This window comes from Lissotriton helveticus, chromosome 5_1 (assembly GCF_964261635.1).
Source record: "Lissotriton helveticus chromosome 5_1, aLisHel1.1, whole genome shotgun sequence".
Taxonomy (NCBI): domain Eukaryota; kingdom Metazoa; phylum Chordata; class Amphibia; order Caudata; family Salamandridae; genus Lissotriton; species Lissotriton helveticus.
The window spans coordinates 1,160,182,408-1,160,201,978 of NC_136065.1; the positions used below are offsets into that span (position 1 = coordinate 1,160,182,408).

Consider the following 19,571-nt stretch of genomic DNA (forward strand, 5'->3'; position numbering starts at 1 on the left):
GCCTCAAAGCCCTTCGTGAAATTTCAAACGCAATGTGCTATACGATTTCTCTATAAACAAGGGCATGGTTTAACCAACCTTTTTCTAAATCAGCATGCCTCCTCAGTTGCTCAAGCTTTGTCTAACTCTGTATATAAGTTGCAACAGGGGCCCGCTTTGATCAGACTACCTCTTTGTGACCTTTAGGGCACCGATACCAGCCTATGGCTGCTAAGTCCTCCATTGCTAGACGATAACATCTTGCATCGCCTATTGCTACAGACAGCCTGAACCCAACATCCATCCAGTGTCAGGGCACAATTCGTCAGGGCTAAAGCAGCATTTCCAGGCATGTGCTTGCCAGAGGCGTATTTCAGGCAGATTTGTGAGCTCCCCACATGCATTCTGCTGACACTATGATTTGGATGGTCTCCTCCACGGCGGTGCTAGACGTGACCAGGAAGTTAGGGGAAGTCTGTTTACAAACACAGAAGCTATCCTATGCCACCTTTTTCCTTCACGCTTTCTCTCTTTCCATTTGCCATCTTCTCTACCCACAAAATGAGAACCAAGAAGGTAGAGTAGATTGAACTAACCTTCATGGTGAATGTGTTATCGTTAGTTCTCCAGTATTACATCTTTCATAGATTCACATGCTTGTATCTTCCCCGTCGTCATGGTGGGAGTCTCACGGTAACAGAATGACCAAGCAGTATCATAGAGAAGAAAAACTGCATAGAAAATCCCCATAGGGGCTGTATTATTTGGTAACCAGACCATATCTTTGTTTGGACCAAAAGCCAGCCAATCAGCATTGCTGCCCTGCCCTCACACTCCCCAGCAGAAGCTTCCTGCCTCAGATTTCCAACCGCCTTCGTGTGATAAGGAGTCTCCCTGAGCTCTGCTCAGTTTTCTTTCTGTTCCTGAGTGAACTTTTGACCTTTTGGAATCTTGTTTCCTGTCTACTACATTAAGGTACAGTGTGTACTTATTTCTCTTATAATGGCTGACGGCTCTAAAAAGAGGCTGTTCAGGCCATGCAGGTCCTGTGGGAAGGCCAGACTGTTCTCTGAGGACCCACATGAGGACTGCCTTTACTGTCTCTACCCTAAACACCTGGTGAAAGACTGTAAGTTTTGTAGAAAATTTTCTGACAAAACTAAAAGAGACAGAGAGGCTAGACTACTGTTATGGCTTCAGAAGAAGAAGGCCACATCAGGCTCAGATTCTGAGGAGGGATCTTCTCATTCAACTCCCAAGAAAAGAAAGGCTTCTGTTTCTGTGGAGAGAGTGGAGTCTAAAAAGAGTAAAACTAAGGAGAAATCAACCTCATCTCTTCCTATTACTCCTGTGGTGAAACAGTCCAGTCTTAAGGAACCTGGGTCTGCACCCTCTACCAGCTCGCTGGTTTCTGCTCCAAGGTCTGTGGTGAAGACTTCGGCTCCGTCAACGACGACTTCGTCGACGACTGTGGCTTCGTCGACGATAAGGTCTAAAGCTACGTCGACGACTGCGACGTCTACGATTACAACATCGACGAGTAAAATCTCAATGTCGACGAACAGGCCGTCGACGACGACCACGACGACTCCGTCGACGACACGTTCGACGTCGAAGATGTCTACGGGGGCCCCGTCGACGAAGGTCCCGTCGACGAAGGTCCCGTCGACGATGGTTCCGTCGACGATGGTTCCGTCGACGATGGTTCCGTCGACGAAGGTCCCGTCGACGATGGTTCCGTCGACGATGGTTCCGTCGACGAAGGTCCCGAAGGTCCCGTCGACGATGGTTCCGACGACGATGGTTCCGACGACGATGGTTCCGTCGACGAAAGTCCCGCCGACGATGGTTCCGTCGACGAAAGGCCCGTCGACGACGGTTCCGTCGACGAAAATCGTGCTTTCATCCGCAAAAGCATTCAAATCACCGCAGTCGAAGACCATGATCTCGATCCGGTCTTTTCAGTCTACAAGGGGTTCATCTACCATCAGTGAAGCTGCAGAGTTCACCTCATGGACAAAGATTTCACCTTTGCCGCCGTCCTCATTGCTAGAGCAGGACTCAGATGGCGAGGAGTCCTCAGGTGCCGCCTACAGTCCTTCTCAGCTGCAGATAAAGAGCCAAGACACGGATGAAGAGGAGGTTTATTCCTTCAAGGACAGACCACAATCTTCCAGATATGAGTCATTTCAGGAATCTGGTGATTATGATGAAGAAGAAGAGGAGCAGCATGAGGACTCGAGGGAGGAAGATCATCAGGAGACGATGTCTATACCCCTCAACCTTGTCTCTGATCTTAGGTTGATGTTGAATGACTACTACCGTCGCTTCCCAGAGGCGAATTCCTCGCAACCAGCTAGGCAGACGCCTTCCTCTCAGACACCTGCAGCACCTGCTCACCAAGAACAGGGGGTGAGATCGCCGCAGGTTGTTACTATAAGGGACGACCTTACGGAATCCGACGAGGATGAGCAGCCTGAAGAAGGAGAACTCGTTCAGGATGCTTCAGGACAGGAATGGGACGAATACATTTTACCATCGACTGCATCGCCTGAACCACTCAAATCTACCTCCCCTCCTCAAGATATCGGAGGTTTTCATGATCTCATGGAAAGGGCGGCCAAAAGATTCAATCTGGATGTTGAGGTACAACAAACGGATTGTTTCTTGTATGACTTCAAAGATGAAAACAAGAGGTCGCTTCGCTCTATTCCAATTATCCCTCACATCTGGGAGGAGGGACTGAAGATCTTGAAAACACCTGCGTCTATAGCGGTTTCAGTTCCCCGCATTGACAAGAAATACAGAGCCCCAGAGTCCACAAAAGCCTGCCTCATTGGGCACCCCAGGCCTGAATCAGTTGTGACGCAGGCGGCACAAAGAAATTCTAAGAACCCGGTGGCTACTTCCCTAGTGCCACCTGACAAGGAGGGAAGGAGAATGGATGGAGCAGGTAAGAGGTTTGCAGTCATGGCTGCCTCTACCATTAAAGCGGCAAATGCTATGGCACTGCTTGGACGATACAACAGGCAAATGTGGTCTGATATTGCACCCATACTTTCTGCTCTCCCAGAGGACAAAAAGGAGGAAGCGGCAGCCATACTTAAGGAAGGCTCTAAATCTGCTGCCGAATCTATCGACATCGCCATGGACATTTCGTCCATGGCCTTCAGGCAGATGGCTGGAGCGGTTTCGCTTCGCAGACAGGGCTGGCTCAAGGCGACGTCTTTTCGTCCAGAGGTACAGGCGAAAATCGTTGATATGCCTTTTGACGGTGAAAACTTATTTGGAAAGCATATCGATGAGGCGTTGCAAGGCATAAAGTCGGACACGGATACAGCTCGAGCGCTGGGATCGCTTCAGCAAGGAAGGTTTCAGTCCTTTCGGAAGAGAGGTTCAAGAGGTCAATTTAATCAAAGATCCTCTTTTCAATCCAACCGATATCAGCCGTACAATCAGCAGGGATATCGACAGTATAACACTAACAACCAATTCAGGTCCTCCAACTCCTCTTACCAACAACAGTCCAGAGGCAAATCTAACGCCAGGGGGAAACCTCAGCAGTCTAATAGACGTCAATGATTTCAGGCCGGCGCTCCCCACACAACGGATCCACGACAAAGACCACTATCTGTCTCAATTTTACAACAACTGGATGTCCATTACATCGGACAAATGGGTTTTAGATGTCATAAGCAGGGGCCACATTCTGGAGTTTGTGGAGATACCTCCGGATCAACCCCCAGTACTCAGGCTCAACAAACATCGCCAGGAAATGCAGAAGGAAGTTCTCTCGCTTCTGCAAAAGGGAGCCATAGAGGAAGTGCCGCAACATCTCAGAGGGAGAGGCTTTTACTCGCATTTCTTCCTCATCAAAAAGAAACAAACCCGGAAATGGAGGCAGGTATTGGACTTAAGGGATCTAAATCGATACATAAAAAAGATACCCTTCAGAATGTTATCGTTACAAGAAATTCTTCTACTGATAAAAGAAAACGACTACATGGCCTCCTTAGATCTCATGGATGCGTACTTCCATATTCCAATTCTTCGGAAGCACAGGAAGTATCTCAGATTTGTTGTGGAGAGTCGCCACTTCCAGTTCAAGGTCCTGCCATTCGGACTCAAGTCAGCCCCGAGGGTATTCACCAAATGCATGGCCCCGGTGGCAGCCCATTTACGACTGCAAGGGCATTACATTTACCCATATCTGGACGACTGGCTGGTGACAGGTCCATCCTTCAGGGAGGCAGCAACATCTCTTCAGAGCTGCATCCGGCTGTTTCAGCGATTGGGCCTGAAGACCAACTTAGAGAAATCCTCGCTCACTCCGGCCAAGGGCATCCAGTTCCTGGGGGCATGGATATGCACCAGTGCAGGGAAAGCCTACCCTTCCGAAGAACGAATGGGAAAGATCATGAGGCTAACGGCAGCTCTTCAAGCAAAAAGGTCCACTTCCGTGAGGATATACAAATCCATGTTGGGGATGATGTCATCCTGCATCCCTCTGGTGCCAAACTGTCGGCTTCGAATGAGGCCTTTGCAGGAACAACTGGACGAGCAGTGGGCCCAGGCCAAAGGTACCTTCGAGGATCGCATTACCATCACGAGCCATATGAAGGTGGCAATGTCATGGTGGAAGATTCGAAAGAACTTGGATCAAGGCTTGAGCTTCATTCCTCTAGATCACGACTTCGTGATGACAACGGACGCTTCGCTGAAAGGATGGGGTGCGCATCTTCAGGAGCTGGAAATTCAGGGCCTTTGGTCAGACTGGGAAGCTCAGCTTCACATAAACATGTTGGAGCTCAAAGCGGTGTTCCTAGGTCTTCAAGCATTTCTTCCCAGAATACGCCAATCGTCAGTACTGATCCAAACGGACAGCACCACTACCATGTTTTACCTACTAAAGCAGGGCGGTACGAGATCCAAACAACTGTCGACATTGGCGCAAAGAATCTGGAAATGGCTCATAACCAATGGAATTTCAATTCAGGTTCAGCATATTCAGGGAGTCCTCAACACACGGGCGGACGCCCTGAGCCGTACTACCAAGGCGATGCACGAGTGGGAACTACACCACACTCAGGTTCGCCTCTTGTTTCAAAGGTGGGGCACTCCCACATTAGATTTGTTCGCAACGCAAAACAACTCAAAGTGCGTTCAATTCGCGTCCAGATACCATCAACAGGGCTCCACGGGAAATGCATTCCTCATGGATTGGACAGGAAGGTTTGCATACGCGTTCCCTCCCTTCCCGTTGATACCGCGAGTACTGCGCAAAATGAGATTGGAACCGTGCCGGATCATACTGATAGCACCAGCCTGGCCGAGACAGGCGTGGTTTCCAGACCTACTTCTTTTGTCGAGGGGCGAGAAAATCCAGCTCCCGACATTTCAAGACCTCATCTCCATGCAAGAAGGGCAAATTCTGCATCCGAATCTACAATCTCTAAAATTGTCAGCATGGAACCTCACGAGCGGGAGTTTCAAAATCTAGACATTTCACAAGAATGCAGACATGTTCTCTCACAGGCTAGAGCTGTATCAACAAACAAAACATATGCAGCGAAATGGACACGTTTCTGCCATTGGTGCAGCAGACAAAACTTGCATCCGTTTGAAGTACCACCTGAAGGTATCCTCCCTTACCTGCTGTCACTATCTAAGGCAGGTCTGTCGCATGCCTCGGTCAAGGTACACTTGGCAGCAATATCGCGCTTCAGGCGGAAGCCAAATGAACCATCTCTCTGGTCCTCCAGGATAATAAAGGAGTTTATCAAGGGACTTTTTAGGGTTTATCCACCCATCCAACGCCCTCCTGTGCCGTGGCACCTCAACACAGTACTATCACAGCTTATGAGGCCTCCTTTCGAGCCTATTCACAAGTCAGATTTGCAGTTCCTGTCATGGAAAACGGCCCTCCTTCTCGCCTTAACATCAGCAAGGAGGGTTAGTGAAATCCAGGCCTTTTCAGTGGAGGAACCCTTCTTACAATTTCGTCAAGACAGGGTTATCCTAAGGACAAATCCTACCTTTATTCCCAAGGTGGCAACATCTTTTCACCTCAATGAACCCATTATTTTGCCTACTTTTTTCAGCAATCCTTCATCGGAGGCAGAAAGAGCCTTACATTCTTTAGACATTTCCAGATGCCTAAAGTTCTACATTGAAAGGACAAAAACGTTCCGCAAGTCCAAGCAATTGTTCATTGCTTTTGAAGGGCAAAGGAAGGGTCTTCCTTTGTCAAGACTGAGTATTGCCAGATGGATCTCAGCAGCTATCCTGAAATGTCATGAAAAAGCGGGGAAGCCGCTAGATTCTAAGGTACATGCACATTCCACAAGGAAGATGGCAACTTCGATGGCCTTGTTTGCAGGAGTGGCGCTGCCTGACATCTGCAGAGCAGCAACGTGGAAGAGCGTGCACTCATTTACGAGACACTACTGTCTGGACACTGCGTGGAAAGAGGACACGGCAGTGGGACAAGCTGTTCTGAAACGTCTTTTTCAGTAAGGTATGACATAATGGCATGTTTTGTTGTCTATGCAATACTTTGATTTATGTGTCAACATGCATTTATCGTATTTCTTATATTATGATGTGTATTGTTATACCTTTGTCTTACGGCAGAGCTTCCTTTTTTAGTTCTGTCCTGGAAACGCTACTAATTTGGTGAGCACTGCTTACTACTCTGATACAAGCATGTGAATCTATGAAAGATGTAATACTGGAGAAGGAATTAGTTACTTACCTGTACACTATAGTTCTCCAGTATTATCTTTCATAGATTCACATGCGCCCGCCCGCCTCCCCGTTTCTCAGGCAGATCCTGTTTCTCGGTATTTATCCATGTCTCTCACTCGGGGACGGAAATCTGAGGCAGGAAGCTTCTGCTGGGGAGTGTGAGGGCAGGGCAGCAATGCTGATTGGCTGGCTTTTGGTCCAAACAAAGATATGGTCTGGTTACCAAATAATACAGCCCCTATGGGGATTTTCTATGCAGTTTTTCTTCTCTATGATACTGCTTGGTCATTCTGTTACCGTGAGACTCCCACCATGACGACGGGGAAGATACAAGCTTGTGAATCTATGAAAGATAATACTGGAGAACTATAGTGTACAGGTAAGTAACTAATTCCTTCTTTGGTTCCTTCGCCTTATCGGTTTCCTCCCACTGCTTCTCTGCCAGTGGCCATCAAGCGCCCACTGAATTATATTGGTGATGGCATACATATGTACAGGGGTGGGGTCAGTCTGCTTATGACATACGCTGTTGTGCACTGATTGGCGGTGGTGATGGCATGCATATGTGCAGGGATGGGGTCAGTCGGCGTATGAGACACGGTGTTGCACACTGATTGGTAGTGGTGATGGCATGCATATATGCAGAGATGGGGGTCAGTCTACGTATGACATACGGTGCCACGCACTAATTGGCGTTTGTGATGGCATGTGCAGGGGTGGGGTCAGAATACGTAATGGTATAGAGTGACAGGTACTGATTGGCGGTGGTGATGGCATGCATATGTGCAGGGATGGGGTCAGTCTACGTATGACATACAGTGCTGCACACTGATTAGCGTTGGTGGTAGGATGCATATGTGCATTGATGGGGTCAGTCTGCAGATGACATACAACACCGCACACTGATTAGCGTTGGTGATGGGTTGCATATGAGCATTGATGGGGTCAGTCTGCACCAACGGCCCCCAGCGCCTTGAGACCCCTTCGGGGGTGATTCGTGCGCTATACAAGTACTGGATTTAAATTTTTACATTTATATGACATACAGTGCCGCACACTGATTAGCGTTGGTGATGGGATGCATATGTGCATGGATTGGATCAGTCTGCGTATGACATACGTTACGCACACAGACATCTGTTTTACAGCTGCAAAGCAGTTTCAGCTTTGCCACTAGGTGGCAGGGATACCCACAGGTTGATAGTGTGAAGAGCCTACAGACTATTGGTAACAGAGTCTCCATAAATGAAACTTAATCTTTTTTCATGCGCTGAATATGAGCTGCAGAAATGCGGTGAAGATTGTACTTAATGTCAGCTGTTTTACTTAGAATGTATAAATGAAATGGTTTCAATTTTGAAACTGAGTCTATGTATACGGGACTTAGGAGACACGGCGCCTTAGACTGTATAGGTCTATGGCCTATGGAGGAGGCAAATGTCAGGCTAGTGGGAGGAAAATGGATATAGTATAACAGTGGTTCTTAACCTGTGGTCCAGGGATCCCTGGGGTCCCCCGTCCCCGAAGCCTACTCATAGGAGTCTGCGACTGCTTAGATGATTAAATACAATTTCCTGATTAATAACGTGTATTACTAAAGAAGCAAACTGTAAAACTGAAAATTTCAGAATGTTCTGTAAATTTGAAGACCTTTGAAATTGGAGGCTAAAAATTAAGCTATTATCCTCAGCTTGATCGTGGAAGTAGTGCAAGTGAATCAAACAGAATTTAGTATGGACAATCAGTGGCCACAGTTGAAAATAAAAAAAACTCCAACCTTCCTGCTAAAATGAATGTTTTGATTTCTTTTAAATTTCTTTATGAATTATATAAAATATTTCATACTTTATGTATTTGTTTAATGAATGGTTGTTTCTGTATTTTTTGTGTCTTGTTTTGTGGTTCAAACCATCAAAAATGTTTAGGCTGGTGTCCCTGGCTTCAACAATGACTCAGTGGGAGTCCACTCCTGGGTTCCAGTAATGATTAAATGGGGGTCCACAGAAATCAAAAGGTTAAGAGCCACTGGTATAGATTTATAATGTAGTAGGAGAGGATAAAAAGTAGAGGATGTCTGTCTTGGAACAGTTAAGCAAGAGTCAAGTTGAGCAGAGGGCCATCCCTCCTCAATTGTAGAAGATGCCTTATTGAAGATAGGGAATGCATGTTGAGAAAGAGAAGAAGATTGGTGAGTCATTGGTATAGAAGTGGCATGGGAAACCTAGAGAGGGGAGGATGTCACCAAGAGAGGTGGTGTAGCGCGACAATAGGTGAGGACCTAGAACTTATCCTCCCTGGAACAGGTGTTGGTTGGGTTCTATGCGAGTATACCCCCCTGAAAATGAGATAGTCAGATAGGGAGGAGGGAAACCACTAAAGTGTTGTCATTGATACTAGTGGGTATAAGGGAGACTAGTGTGTGGGTGATCAACCGTGTCAAATCTGCTGATAGGTCAAGTAGAACATGGCTGGATGATAGGTGATTGTGGTGGGCAGAGGTGATAACGTTAGTGCCATGGGACAGGGTGGATTCCTTTGAATGAAGGGCACAAAAGCCAGATTGGAAAGACTTGAAGATCATTGGACAGGAGATGTGTAGTGAGTCAGAGACTAAGGTGCTTTAATGTCTTAGAGCAAAAAGTGAGGAGTGATAGTGGATGATGGATGGATTGATGGGTCATCTGTGTTTTTTGTTGGTTTATTTTATTAGAGGTAGAATCCCAGCCGATTTGAAACAATGTTGGTATGTCCCATTTAGGAAGGAGTGGCTAGAAAGTGATGTTAGACAATAAAATACTTTGGTGGAAAGAGCTAAGGGTTTAATAGTTTGAGGGCATTGAGGGATGGGTGGTGTGCAAGAACAGTTAACAGAATTTCAAACAGGGATATTTTTCATAGGTTATGTAGGAGGGATGTTTGTGAGAGCAGTAGAGTGAGCAAGGCCTGAAGTAGGAAAAACAAAATCTATATCAATAAAAGAAAATGGCCAAAGAGGCATGACCAAGAGTTCTTTACAAGGGATGTGGCCAATGTAATTTAGGGCATTGCCTAAATCGTGTGAATCTAGAAACCGGTTCTCACAAAAGTATGCTGCCTGAGACACTGGAAGTTGCAAACAAACCACATCAGAAGCCAGCAAACGAACACAAGACTGCAAGAAAATCCATATACTATAGCTACACAGAGAAGGGGAATCTTCTCCAGAGCCAAAAGGGCAGAGAGGGTGTTCCAGGTGGGGATACGTCCCCCCGTACTAAACGTTATGCCACAAAAAAGTACCCCACAGATTTAAAAACTCAGCTTATAAACACAAAAATGAATGGGAAATAGTGAAGGAAAATCTTTCAGTTGTTACCCACTAGATTGTGGGAAAGGAAGCAATTCCTTTTTTTTTATGTAATCTTTACACACTCTATTAGTATCATGCTTCATCATCTGGTTCACCCTGACATCTAAAGGTCAGGGTGGGCTCAACCATATTTCAGGGAGCACTTAAAAAGAAATGGCCAGGGGGTATAAAGATTAAAAATCCTCCTGCAGATGCAGGAATCCCTTTATTAGTGGAAATGCAGGGGATATAAAAATATAAAAAGGATATATGTGGGTCGTACAGAGTTTTATGGTCCTATGACCCTAGTGCCAACATGTTTCAGTCTGAAAAAAATGGCTCAATTAGGTCTCGGACTTTCTTCAGGGCAAAAAATGTCCTCCCTGGTTATTTAAACATTAGGATATTTCCTATCTCTCTCTATATATATATATATGTACAAGGGCAGGTAGCTGCTCCTTTGTAAACAATACAAGAAACAAATTGGATAAAGTCATGCAAATCCACAGGAGAACAAGGTAAGTCATTTGTTTCCGGGACCTGATTGGGCCATTTTTTTGGGACTGAAACATGTTGGCACTAGGGTCATAGGACCATAAAATTCTGTACGACCCACATATATCCTTTTTAGGGACCAGTTTCTGCAAACCTTTTTTTAATTATTACTGCTAGTGGCCAGACCTGGCTGGAAGCATTTCACTTAAATCCCTGGGAGTAAGTGTGGTGGGGTGAAGGACGAAGAAGCAGCAAATAGATTAGCAAGGATTAAAACGAATGGAACGCTGGAGGGTAAAGGAAGACTTATCTGCCCATGGGTCGCTGATGAATGGACTCTGAGGGTAGCCAGTGTAAGCCCTGAGCCTGTAGCTGTGGTGTGTGGAGTGCAGTGGAACATTATGGCCTGCTGGTGAATGGGAGATGACGAGGCACGAAGCAGGCCTATGAGCCGATGATTTGTAGGGCTGGAAAGTAAAGTATAAGCCTTTGGATCACTTTCTAATAGAAGGGTAGGTGAAAGTATATGGACCTTGGATTCAGGGACTGAGTCCAATATGGACCACTGTACAGGCCACACATTGTGAGCTTATGGGTCTGAGTTGGGTGGTAATGGGATGGGACTGAGACTAATACCTGATCACCATTCCAGGAATTAAGGGGGACTGTGTAGGTCTATGAACAGATCATAGCTACAGCTGAAAGAAAAAAAAAAAGGTCAATCTTTGGGATACATGGGCTTGAGAAAAATACTCTGCCATCAAATAGGAAGAAACCGGTCTGCAGTCACTCTAAAATAAAAAGTAAAGATTGCAGATCTGGACATAAACACAAAAACAAGGTGTGTTTTTAATATGCTGTATTTTAGTATCTGGATTTCGTTTTTTCTGTCCTGCTACAAATTCCTGCTGCGGAGCCCTCTTTAGTCACCCTTTCTTTGTCTCTTCCTTTCTCCAGGATCATCCAGAACCGCGTCCTGATCGTCATCTTGGGGATCGTCCTCCTTGCTACCATCATACTGGCTCTTTATTTTTCATTCCGGGGACACTGATCTGCCTGCGTTTCACGCGGAATCCAGGACCCACACCGGCTTGTCCCGCATAATTGAGACAAAGTGGGCACATGAATCATCTCATGGCGCTGACAGACTTCCTGTGCTCACCCCGGCCACCTCGGGTGCAAGTGGTGTGATGATATTTTGTATTATTGATGGCATGTCTCCGTGCTTCCCTCTTCCCCTTGTGTGCAATGTTATAGAACTCTCTAGGTAGGTCCTGCAGGAGAATAGTGTATCCAGTATTGTGAATCTTCTCAGCCAACACCAATGCAACCACTGAGCCCACAATTCTAATGGCTGAATTGAAATGTCTATCAAGTAATGTGAGACTTACCCAACTATAACCTGGACTCTGAAAATGCTGCTTGCCCTTGGACTCTGAAAATGCTGCTTGCCCATGTGTTTGTGCGGTGCTGTTCTACAAAGCAGTGGGGCCTTCGCAACACCGAGAAGCATAGATAGCTAAGCACACCTTCAGTCACCCACAAATTGTAAAATGATGCTGAGAAACGGCTGATGAAGCGCTCCTTCATAACACTTGCAAGCCATTACTTTAGGAGGCAGCCCTTTTGCGCGTTACAAGCAGTAGTTGGGTCTTTCGCTGCATGCCACTGGAAATGCCCTTTTCAAATGCTGAATGTTTAGGTTTGGCTTGCTTTTGAATATGCCTGATCAAGATCATAGGTAACTCCTTGCTACGTGGGCACAGTTACTAACCTCTTGGCCATAGAATGCATTCAAGTTACCTGGTCACAGTGATAGGAAGTGCGTTTCTGTAAGTCAAAGAACTGACCTTACCCCAATGTTACATTGGAGAAGTTCATGTACTGATGTCTTGCTCACTTCTCCAATCTCCAAGAAATGTTTGTTCGAGTTTGATTACACATGGTTAAAGTTTCCAGATTCTCATGGACTGGTTGGGGTAGGCAGGGCGTTGTTCTAAGACATTCCTCACCAATCGCCATTGTCTGCTTGGCAGGAAGGCTGTATAGATTTTTTTGTAATCAGTGATGGTTTCATACATGTCTCTTGTTGGTGAAATGCAAGTCAATGCAAAATTATTCACTTGTGGCGGCCAGCAGGTTTGATCATGTCACTCTGCAGACTAGTGTCCTGGGTTCTGTATCGCCTGGTCTCTGTCAGTTGATTTACTTTCTGGGTGGTCATCTGGCCAGAGTGGTAAGGAATTTCACGAGCAGCAGTTCACCCTTGAGACCAAGAAGCTGGACCAGTGACGCCTATTTCCGGGAGCCGTTCTCTGGACAAGGCTAAGTTTTATTTGATGCACAGGGCTAATTGGAAAAGATCAGGAAAAGATAATGAGGTAAAACTATTTTACAGAAGATATTAAAAGGCCTGTTGAGTCCTGTGGGAATATAATTCATTGGCAACTGATTTTGAAGGATACGTGTTTTAGTGAGTTGTTTCTAAAGGCCAGGAGGGATCGATTGCACATCTTTATCAATTTGGGCATCTGGCCATTCCTCTACACTGTAATCAATCATAGTCCTTTGTATAGTGAATAAGCTGGGCAATTCGACCTATATAGCCTGGGTAGAAACGCAGTATGTTTAAAAACAATAACTGTAAGCAGAGTTGTTGCCCCCAAGGGCTTCTTGGATTTGTATTGCAGACGGGCTGCTGCCTGTTTTGGTTGAAACCTATGGTGTGCCCCATGCCAGCTGTGAGCCCTAAACTACCTTACAGGCTTTTCCTCCTATTGGCCATTACCTTTCTGCCGCTTCTCCACCTGAGGTGCAGGCCCTGGTGTGCCCACCCTGAAGGACGCCAGTTTCCAGTGAAAAAGATTTGCTTGCCAAGCTTTCTTCGAGTCGGGAGGAAGAGACACATATTTTCATTGTAGTCATCCCAAAGGTTCTTCAGTTGTTTTTTACTGCACTCATATTTTTATTTCCCTTTAGCCACTTTACAAAATGGATGTATTTCTCATGGTTACAATAAAACACAGTGGCATTCCTAATCAAGGTAAACAAGGCCATCTACTGCGAACTGATGACCTCAAACTCTGTTCTTGGTTTATCTCTAATGCATCTGAAGCATGTAAGAAGTGGCGGGGAAATGTAGAAAAGAGTTGGGTGGAAATGTGAACAATCGTCTCAAAAGAAATGTTCTATTTAAGCACCAAGTGAGTGAAATGTAATCGGCATTACTTTACTTTAGGATTTGTGTAATATTTCTTGTCACCCCTGTTTCCTCGTGCAATCCTTTTTTCAATGACTGTGATCCAGAACGTGTACTGAATTTAAATATTGGGCATCAGGAGAAGCAGCCTGTTGCTGTGTTAAACGTAGATCTCTCTACAGGTGTAAATCTTGGTGTAAAAAAGCTATAAACATAATTTAAGACTAGGAAGGACTTGATCCCTGTTCCCTATAGGGTTCCACTATCCCAACTAGTCATATGCGTCACATAAATACTCCTTTAAGACTGTGCCACGCCCTGAAAGGGCTGCCAGATTAACCAATCGCATATCTGGCATAGCCTAACGTGACAAAATGGCTGCTACTTTCTTAGTACTTATGCCTTGTCTGCTTGATGGTCACAGAGGTAAGAGGTTTCCAGTGGGGTATTTGTTGTGTGAAGGGAGAGAGTGGTAAGCCTACAGGCTCTCCTGTGCTCTGAGAATGACTGTGGCAATAGAGATCCCCCTGGCACGCCGTGTGAATACTGCATGTAGGTAATGATGATGCACAAAGATTAATGGCAGCCTCCATGCAGCAGTCTGCATAGCCTCCTTCCCAGACCAATGTCTTTTAGTCACATCTGCTGTTTTCTGGTATCAGATGCAACCTCGGTGACCTGTGTAACCTTCTGCTGCCAGGTTCACAATATCTGCTTTTCCAAAACTTGTACATGAGGTACAGGCATGTAGTGTGCACTTAATAAACAAATATGTTCTCATAATTCTGTGCTGACCTGAAGCCGTACCGTGCCTCAGTACAAAAACAAATGCAGAAAAGTCGGAGGGTTTGTGCACATTTTCATGTTGTCTTGACTTGAGTATTTCTGACTCAGTCCTTGTTATGTCAGGCAAATTAAAGAGGTCATTACCTCTGCCTGAACTCAGGTAGGTCCATCTCCCTCGCTTGAAGATGAATTGTACGGATGACGTGGTCGATCATACACAAGTTCTTTCCGTTAGGTCATTTGGCCAGCATGGTACCTTCTGTTCTTCTCATTGAAGGCCGTCTCAAGCACTGCCGCAACCCGAGCAAGACCCTTAATGCACATCTGTAGTAATCCAATCGTTTCTAATAACGTACATTTTCTGCAGGCGTTGAATGACTTTGCTGTTGACTACACAGATGCGATAGTATTCTTTCCTCAAGCATCTCATTAAAAGTTCCAGTTTATTTCTGGATATATAAAATCCCATAAATAAACAGTAGAAAATGCTACCGATCTCATGGGTCGGAGAGAGGAAGAGTGCAAATGAGCAATCCACAGGTCGTCTAAAAAAATAAAGTCGTCAAAGAACCTACAGAATCTTTTACTACACATTGAATGGAAATTAGAGCTGTAGTTTATTTTCACTAAAAGTACAGTTCAGAGGAAATTACACGCTAAAATTGTAGATAACAAATTGATTATGTCTGCTCGCCATGAGGACAGCACCTCTGAATGGTCACTGGAGATGCCGCACATGACAGTAACATTGGTCCACTGAAGACTTGTTCTTCACCACTGCCGATGTGAGAGGTGTGTGTCTTTCAATCCGATAACTGCTTGTTTAACCCCTAGCTGTATTTTATTACATTCGTTTCCTAACTGATGAACTGTACATTTCTGTAGAATAACGTATGTTAACTTGCGTGATCATGTCTGTAATATATATGTTGAAAGGTTGAAGAAATACATATTTCTGCCCCACATCAATTTCCCAGAATTGTGTTAAGTGACTTAAACATTTGTCGTTTTATTTGTTAGGGGACACAAAATATTTACCTTTCAATTGAAACAAATTGAGTTTTTAAACCAGTCTCTCTCTGCACCGAAATAAATCTTTTCATTTTCACATTGTGATGGAGCAGTTTATAGACGTTTTCTTGAACAATGTTATCCTCACGTTTTTTAACTATTTTTTTCCTGATTCACATCTTTGGAAATAGGTGACTGTGGATTGTGGCATCACCGTACCTATGTGACTGAATCAGTGATTCTTTCAACGACTGCTTTCTATAGTAGAAACGCAAGTGGTCGGCTATAAATGTCTTACTGTGCTAAAGCTAGAAACTTGTAGTAAAAAGTGCTTTAACAGTTGTGTTTTTTGTTTTTACAGCACAGGGATCACTAGAGAAACCTCATGGGGGCTGTGTGATCATCATGTTCATCACTGATAAAATCAAGATTTTACTGGACACCACTGTATTTTTCATTCTGATGGATACTTCTGCCTGTGGATTCCTCACCTTTTGAATACCCGTTGCGCCAGCATTCCGAGGGAATAATTCTTTCCTAGGTCTCCCACGTTGACGAGGACGTCACAACGGACAGTCTCCGCTTGCGGCACCATATGACGTCATTGGAGCCACAAAAGGACCTCGTCGGCGTGCTGATGTTAGTTCCCTTTTTTCTGCACCATCGCCGCTTAACGGTTTTTCTAGGGCTCTCCATTTTCATTGAGGAAAACTTTGTACCTCTTAATTGTTTCAGATGGCTACTTCCAGGAAGACCGGATTTAAACCCTGCAGAGAGTGTGGCGGGCATATGTCGATTTCGGACCCGCATGATGACTGCCTTTGGTGCTTATCTTCGGACCACGACGTCGAGGAATGCTGAAGCTGCAGGAAAATTAATCTGAAGGCGATTAAAGCCAAGAAGGAGAAGAGCGGTAGGAAGAGGGTGAAGTCTTTGTCTTCTCACTCTTCAAGGTCGAAGAAGCACAAGCACAAGAAATTCAAGAGAAGACATACTTCTCGTCATCATTCTTCGAAGGCCAGGGTTTCGAGGTCGCCGACTCCGACTGAGCGACCTTGGAGGAAGGACTTTATCTCTCCATCTCCTTCTCCTCAGGCGACGCCAGTACGCTTCTTCGTAACATGAAGATTCACCAGCTCCAGCGACGTCACCGGCGCCTGGTGAGTCCTCTCCAGTCCATGTGACTTCGCCTGTGTGGGCGCCGTCCCCGGCTCTGCAGGCTCTAGTGCGACCTCAGGTGACTCCCCTTCAGGAAGGTACGGATCCATACCCTCCTTTTTACTGCTCCTGAGGCTGATTCTTCGCATTTTCTTGATGCAATGTTTGGCATGTTTGCCAGAGCCTCAACTCCATCTCGGCGTACCTTCAGGCCCCGTGGGTCCTTTGGCTTTCAACCTGGGGGTTCCTCAGTTTTATCCCCAGGCTCCTTTCATGCCATTTTTGCCCTCGACTCCGGCTTGGCATTTCCCAGCGCCGAGATCCTCCACTCTAGCTCCCCGGACTGCTGCTGAGTCGGCGCCACCTCGAGTTCGATCGACGTCGAGGTTTGAAGCTGAGGCTACTCCTTCAACGCCGTTGATGTCTTCACTGGCGCCGTGTGTGGCTCCACCGACGCTGTTGCCTACACAAAGCTCCAGGAGAGAGGAACAGAGACTACTCGAGGAGGAGGAATATTTACAAAATCAGGAGGAAGGAGAAATTGTGGACTCAATGGATGAGTTTGAAGCCTTCATGAAGCTAGTGGCTGTGATACTTCCCCTGAGTATAACCTGCCATCTGCAAGTGGAGGTCTTGTACAGGACATTGCACCATACCATGTGGATATAAGGAAGGCGGCGGATTTATTGGGCCTTAAACTTCCCTCAGCGGAGATAAAGTCCAACATACTAACAGAATTTTTAAATACTTCATAATCAACTTCTGAGCCGTTGCTTCCTTTTACAGATGCCTTAACAGATCCAATTCTGGAGGTGTGGCAGAAGTCTTTATCTGCTCCGGCTGTATCTCATTCCATCTCGAGAAGGTACAGGCCTGCCCCTGGTGATACAGCTTTTTTGTCATCACATCTGACACTGGAGAGTTTAGTTGTTCAGGCTTCTTGTTCAAAGCAGCCTTCTGGTGCTTTCCCTACCATGTTGGGTGATAGGAATTCGAAGAAGATGGAGCAAGCTGCAGAGAAGGTGTTCTCTACTGCAAGTATGGTTCTAAAGTCCACTAATGCAACTTGCCTTCTTGGAAGATACATTCATGCATTGATGGAATCTGTTCTACAATTGGCTCCGAAGTTGCCTGAGGAGGATCGTGCCAACTTCTTGGAAGTCCTTTCGGATTCACAGGCTGCAGCACGTCAAGTGATTCAGTCAGGCATGGACACTTCTGACTCCGTGGCTTGTGTGATGGGGTCTTCTGTGGCTACAAGGAGACAGGCATGGCTCATGTCTTCTGGTTTTTCTGCTGATGTTCAGGCGACTTTGCTGGATCTGCCCTTTGATGGGTCAAAGCTCTTTGGTTCAAAGGCGGACTCAGCCTTGGAACGTTTTAAAGACAGCGGGGCTACTGCAAGATCTCTAGGCCTTCAGGTGCAGTCTAGAGGTTATGGTTACTAAAGATATTGTGGCTTTTGGAGGTCTGCTTCCTTTCGTGGCCGCAAGCAATCTCAGCAGAGCCAACAACAGCAGAATCCCTTGTACAAATCATACAGAGGGAAGAATAAGAGAGGCATCAGGGGTGCAAATCGACAACAATCCTCCTCCTCTACCTCTACCTCCCCTCCCGCCACCGTTGGTTCAACAGGAAAGTAGTTCTAGATCCCCCATCTTAGAACATGTTGGTCCGGTTGGAGGTTGGGTGTCCCACTTTCTACAAGATTGGAGACTGATCACATCAGATCGTTGGGTCTTGAATCTTGTAAAGAATGGGTACGTTCTCCCCTTTTTGGAGTTTCCTCCTCCTTACCCTCCTCGCCAGGGTGGGTGTTCAGAAGACCACTTACTGCTTTTACAGCAGGAGGTACTCACATTGCTTCAAAAAAGGTGCGATAGAAGTGGGTCCGGAGCAGGAAAGGGGTCGGGGTTGCTACTCCTGATATTTTCTGATCCCCAAAAAGGATGGTCGCTTGAGACCAATCTTGGACCTCAGGATTTTGAACCTTTACCTCAGGCAGGAAAAGTTCAAAAGGTTGACCTTGGCTCAGGTTCTTCTTGCGCTGCAACAGGAAGACTGGATGGTGTCCATCGATCTGCAGGATGCGTATTTTCATCGTCCCATCCTGAAGTCGCATCTGAAGTATCTCCGGTTCTCGGTGGGATCGCAACACTACCAGTTTGCAGTCCTTCCGTTTGGTCTTACTTCCGCACCTCGAGTCTTTACAAAGGTGATGGCAGTAGTAGCAGCTCATCTCAGAAGTTTAGGGGTTCCTGTTTTCCCCTACCTGGACGACTGGCTGTTGAAAGCGGAGTCTCCAGAGTTGGTTTTGCGCCACTTGCAAGTGACAACTCATCTGTTGTTCAAATTGGGTTTTTCGATAAATGTACCCAAATCACACCTGGTGCCTTCTCAGCGCAGCCTGTTCATAGGGGCAATACTGAACACTTCTGTGTGTTGAGCATACCCACCTCAGCAGAGGATTCTCGACATACAGGAAATTATACCTTTATTTCACGATGGAGAGGTTGTTCCAGTCCTGAAGGTTCTTCGCCTGCTCAGGTCTGTTTGCTTCCTGCATTCTGTTGGTCAACCATGCAGCCTGGCACATGAGGGCACTCCAGTGGTGCCGCCACGGGCTGTGGTATCAGCACAACGGAGATCTCGTGGAGAATATCAGAATCTCCAGAGAAGCTGCAGCTGAGCTGTCTTGGTGGCGTGTGCAGGGGAACCTGTCTCAAGGAAAGCCCTTTCAGTCTCCTCCGCCGGCGGCCACAGTGATCACGGATGCCTACACTCCATGGTGGGGTGCTCATCTGGGTGATCTGGAGGTCAAAGATCTTTGGTCTCCAGAGGAACGGTTGCTTCACATCAACCTGTTGT

The 19,571-nt window shown here is 46.1% G+C and overlaps 1 protein-coding gene across 2 annotated transcripts in view; it reads left to right on the forward strand.

Moving 5' to 3' along the window:
• Positions 1-15,650, forward strand: part of VTI1A (vesicle transport through interaction with t-SNAREs 1A) — a 1,126,058-nt gene extending 1,110,408 nt beyond the window's left edge. For both annotated transcript variants that reach the window (XM_078643783.1, XM_078643784.1), the window contains one exon: positions 11,507-15,650. In XM_078643783.1, coding sequence (XP_078499909.1) covers positions 11,507-11,600 — 94 coding nt within the window. In that variant the 3' untranslated portion in view covers positions 11,601-15,650. The remainder of the gene's footprint in view (positions 1-11,506) is intronic.
• Positions 15,651-19,571: the final 3,921 nt, after the last annotated feature.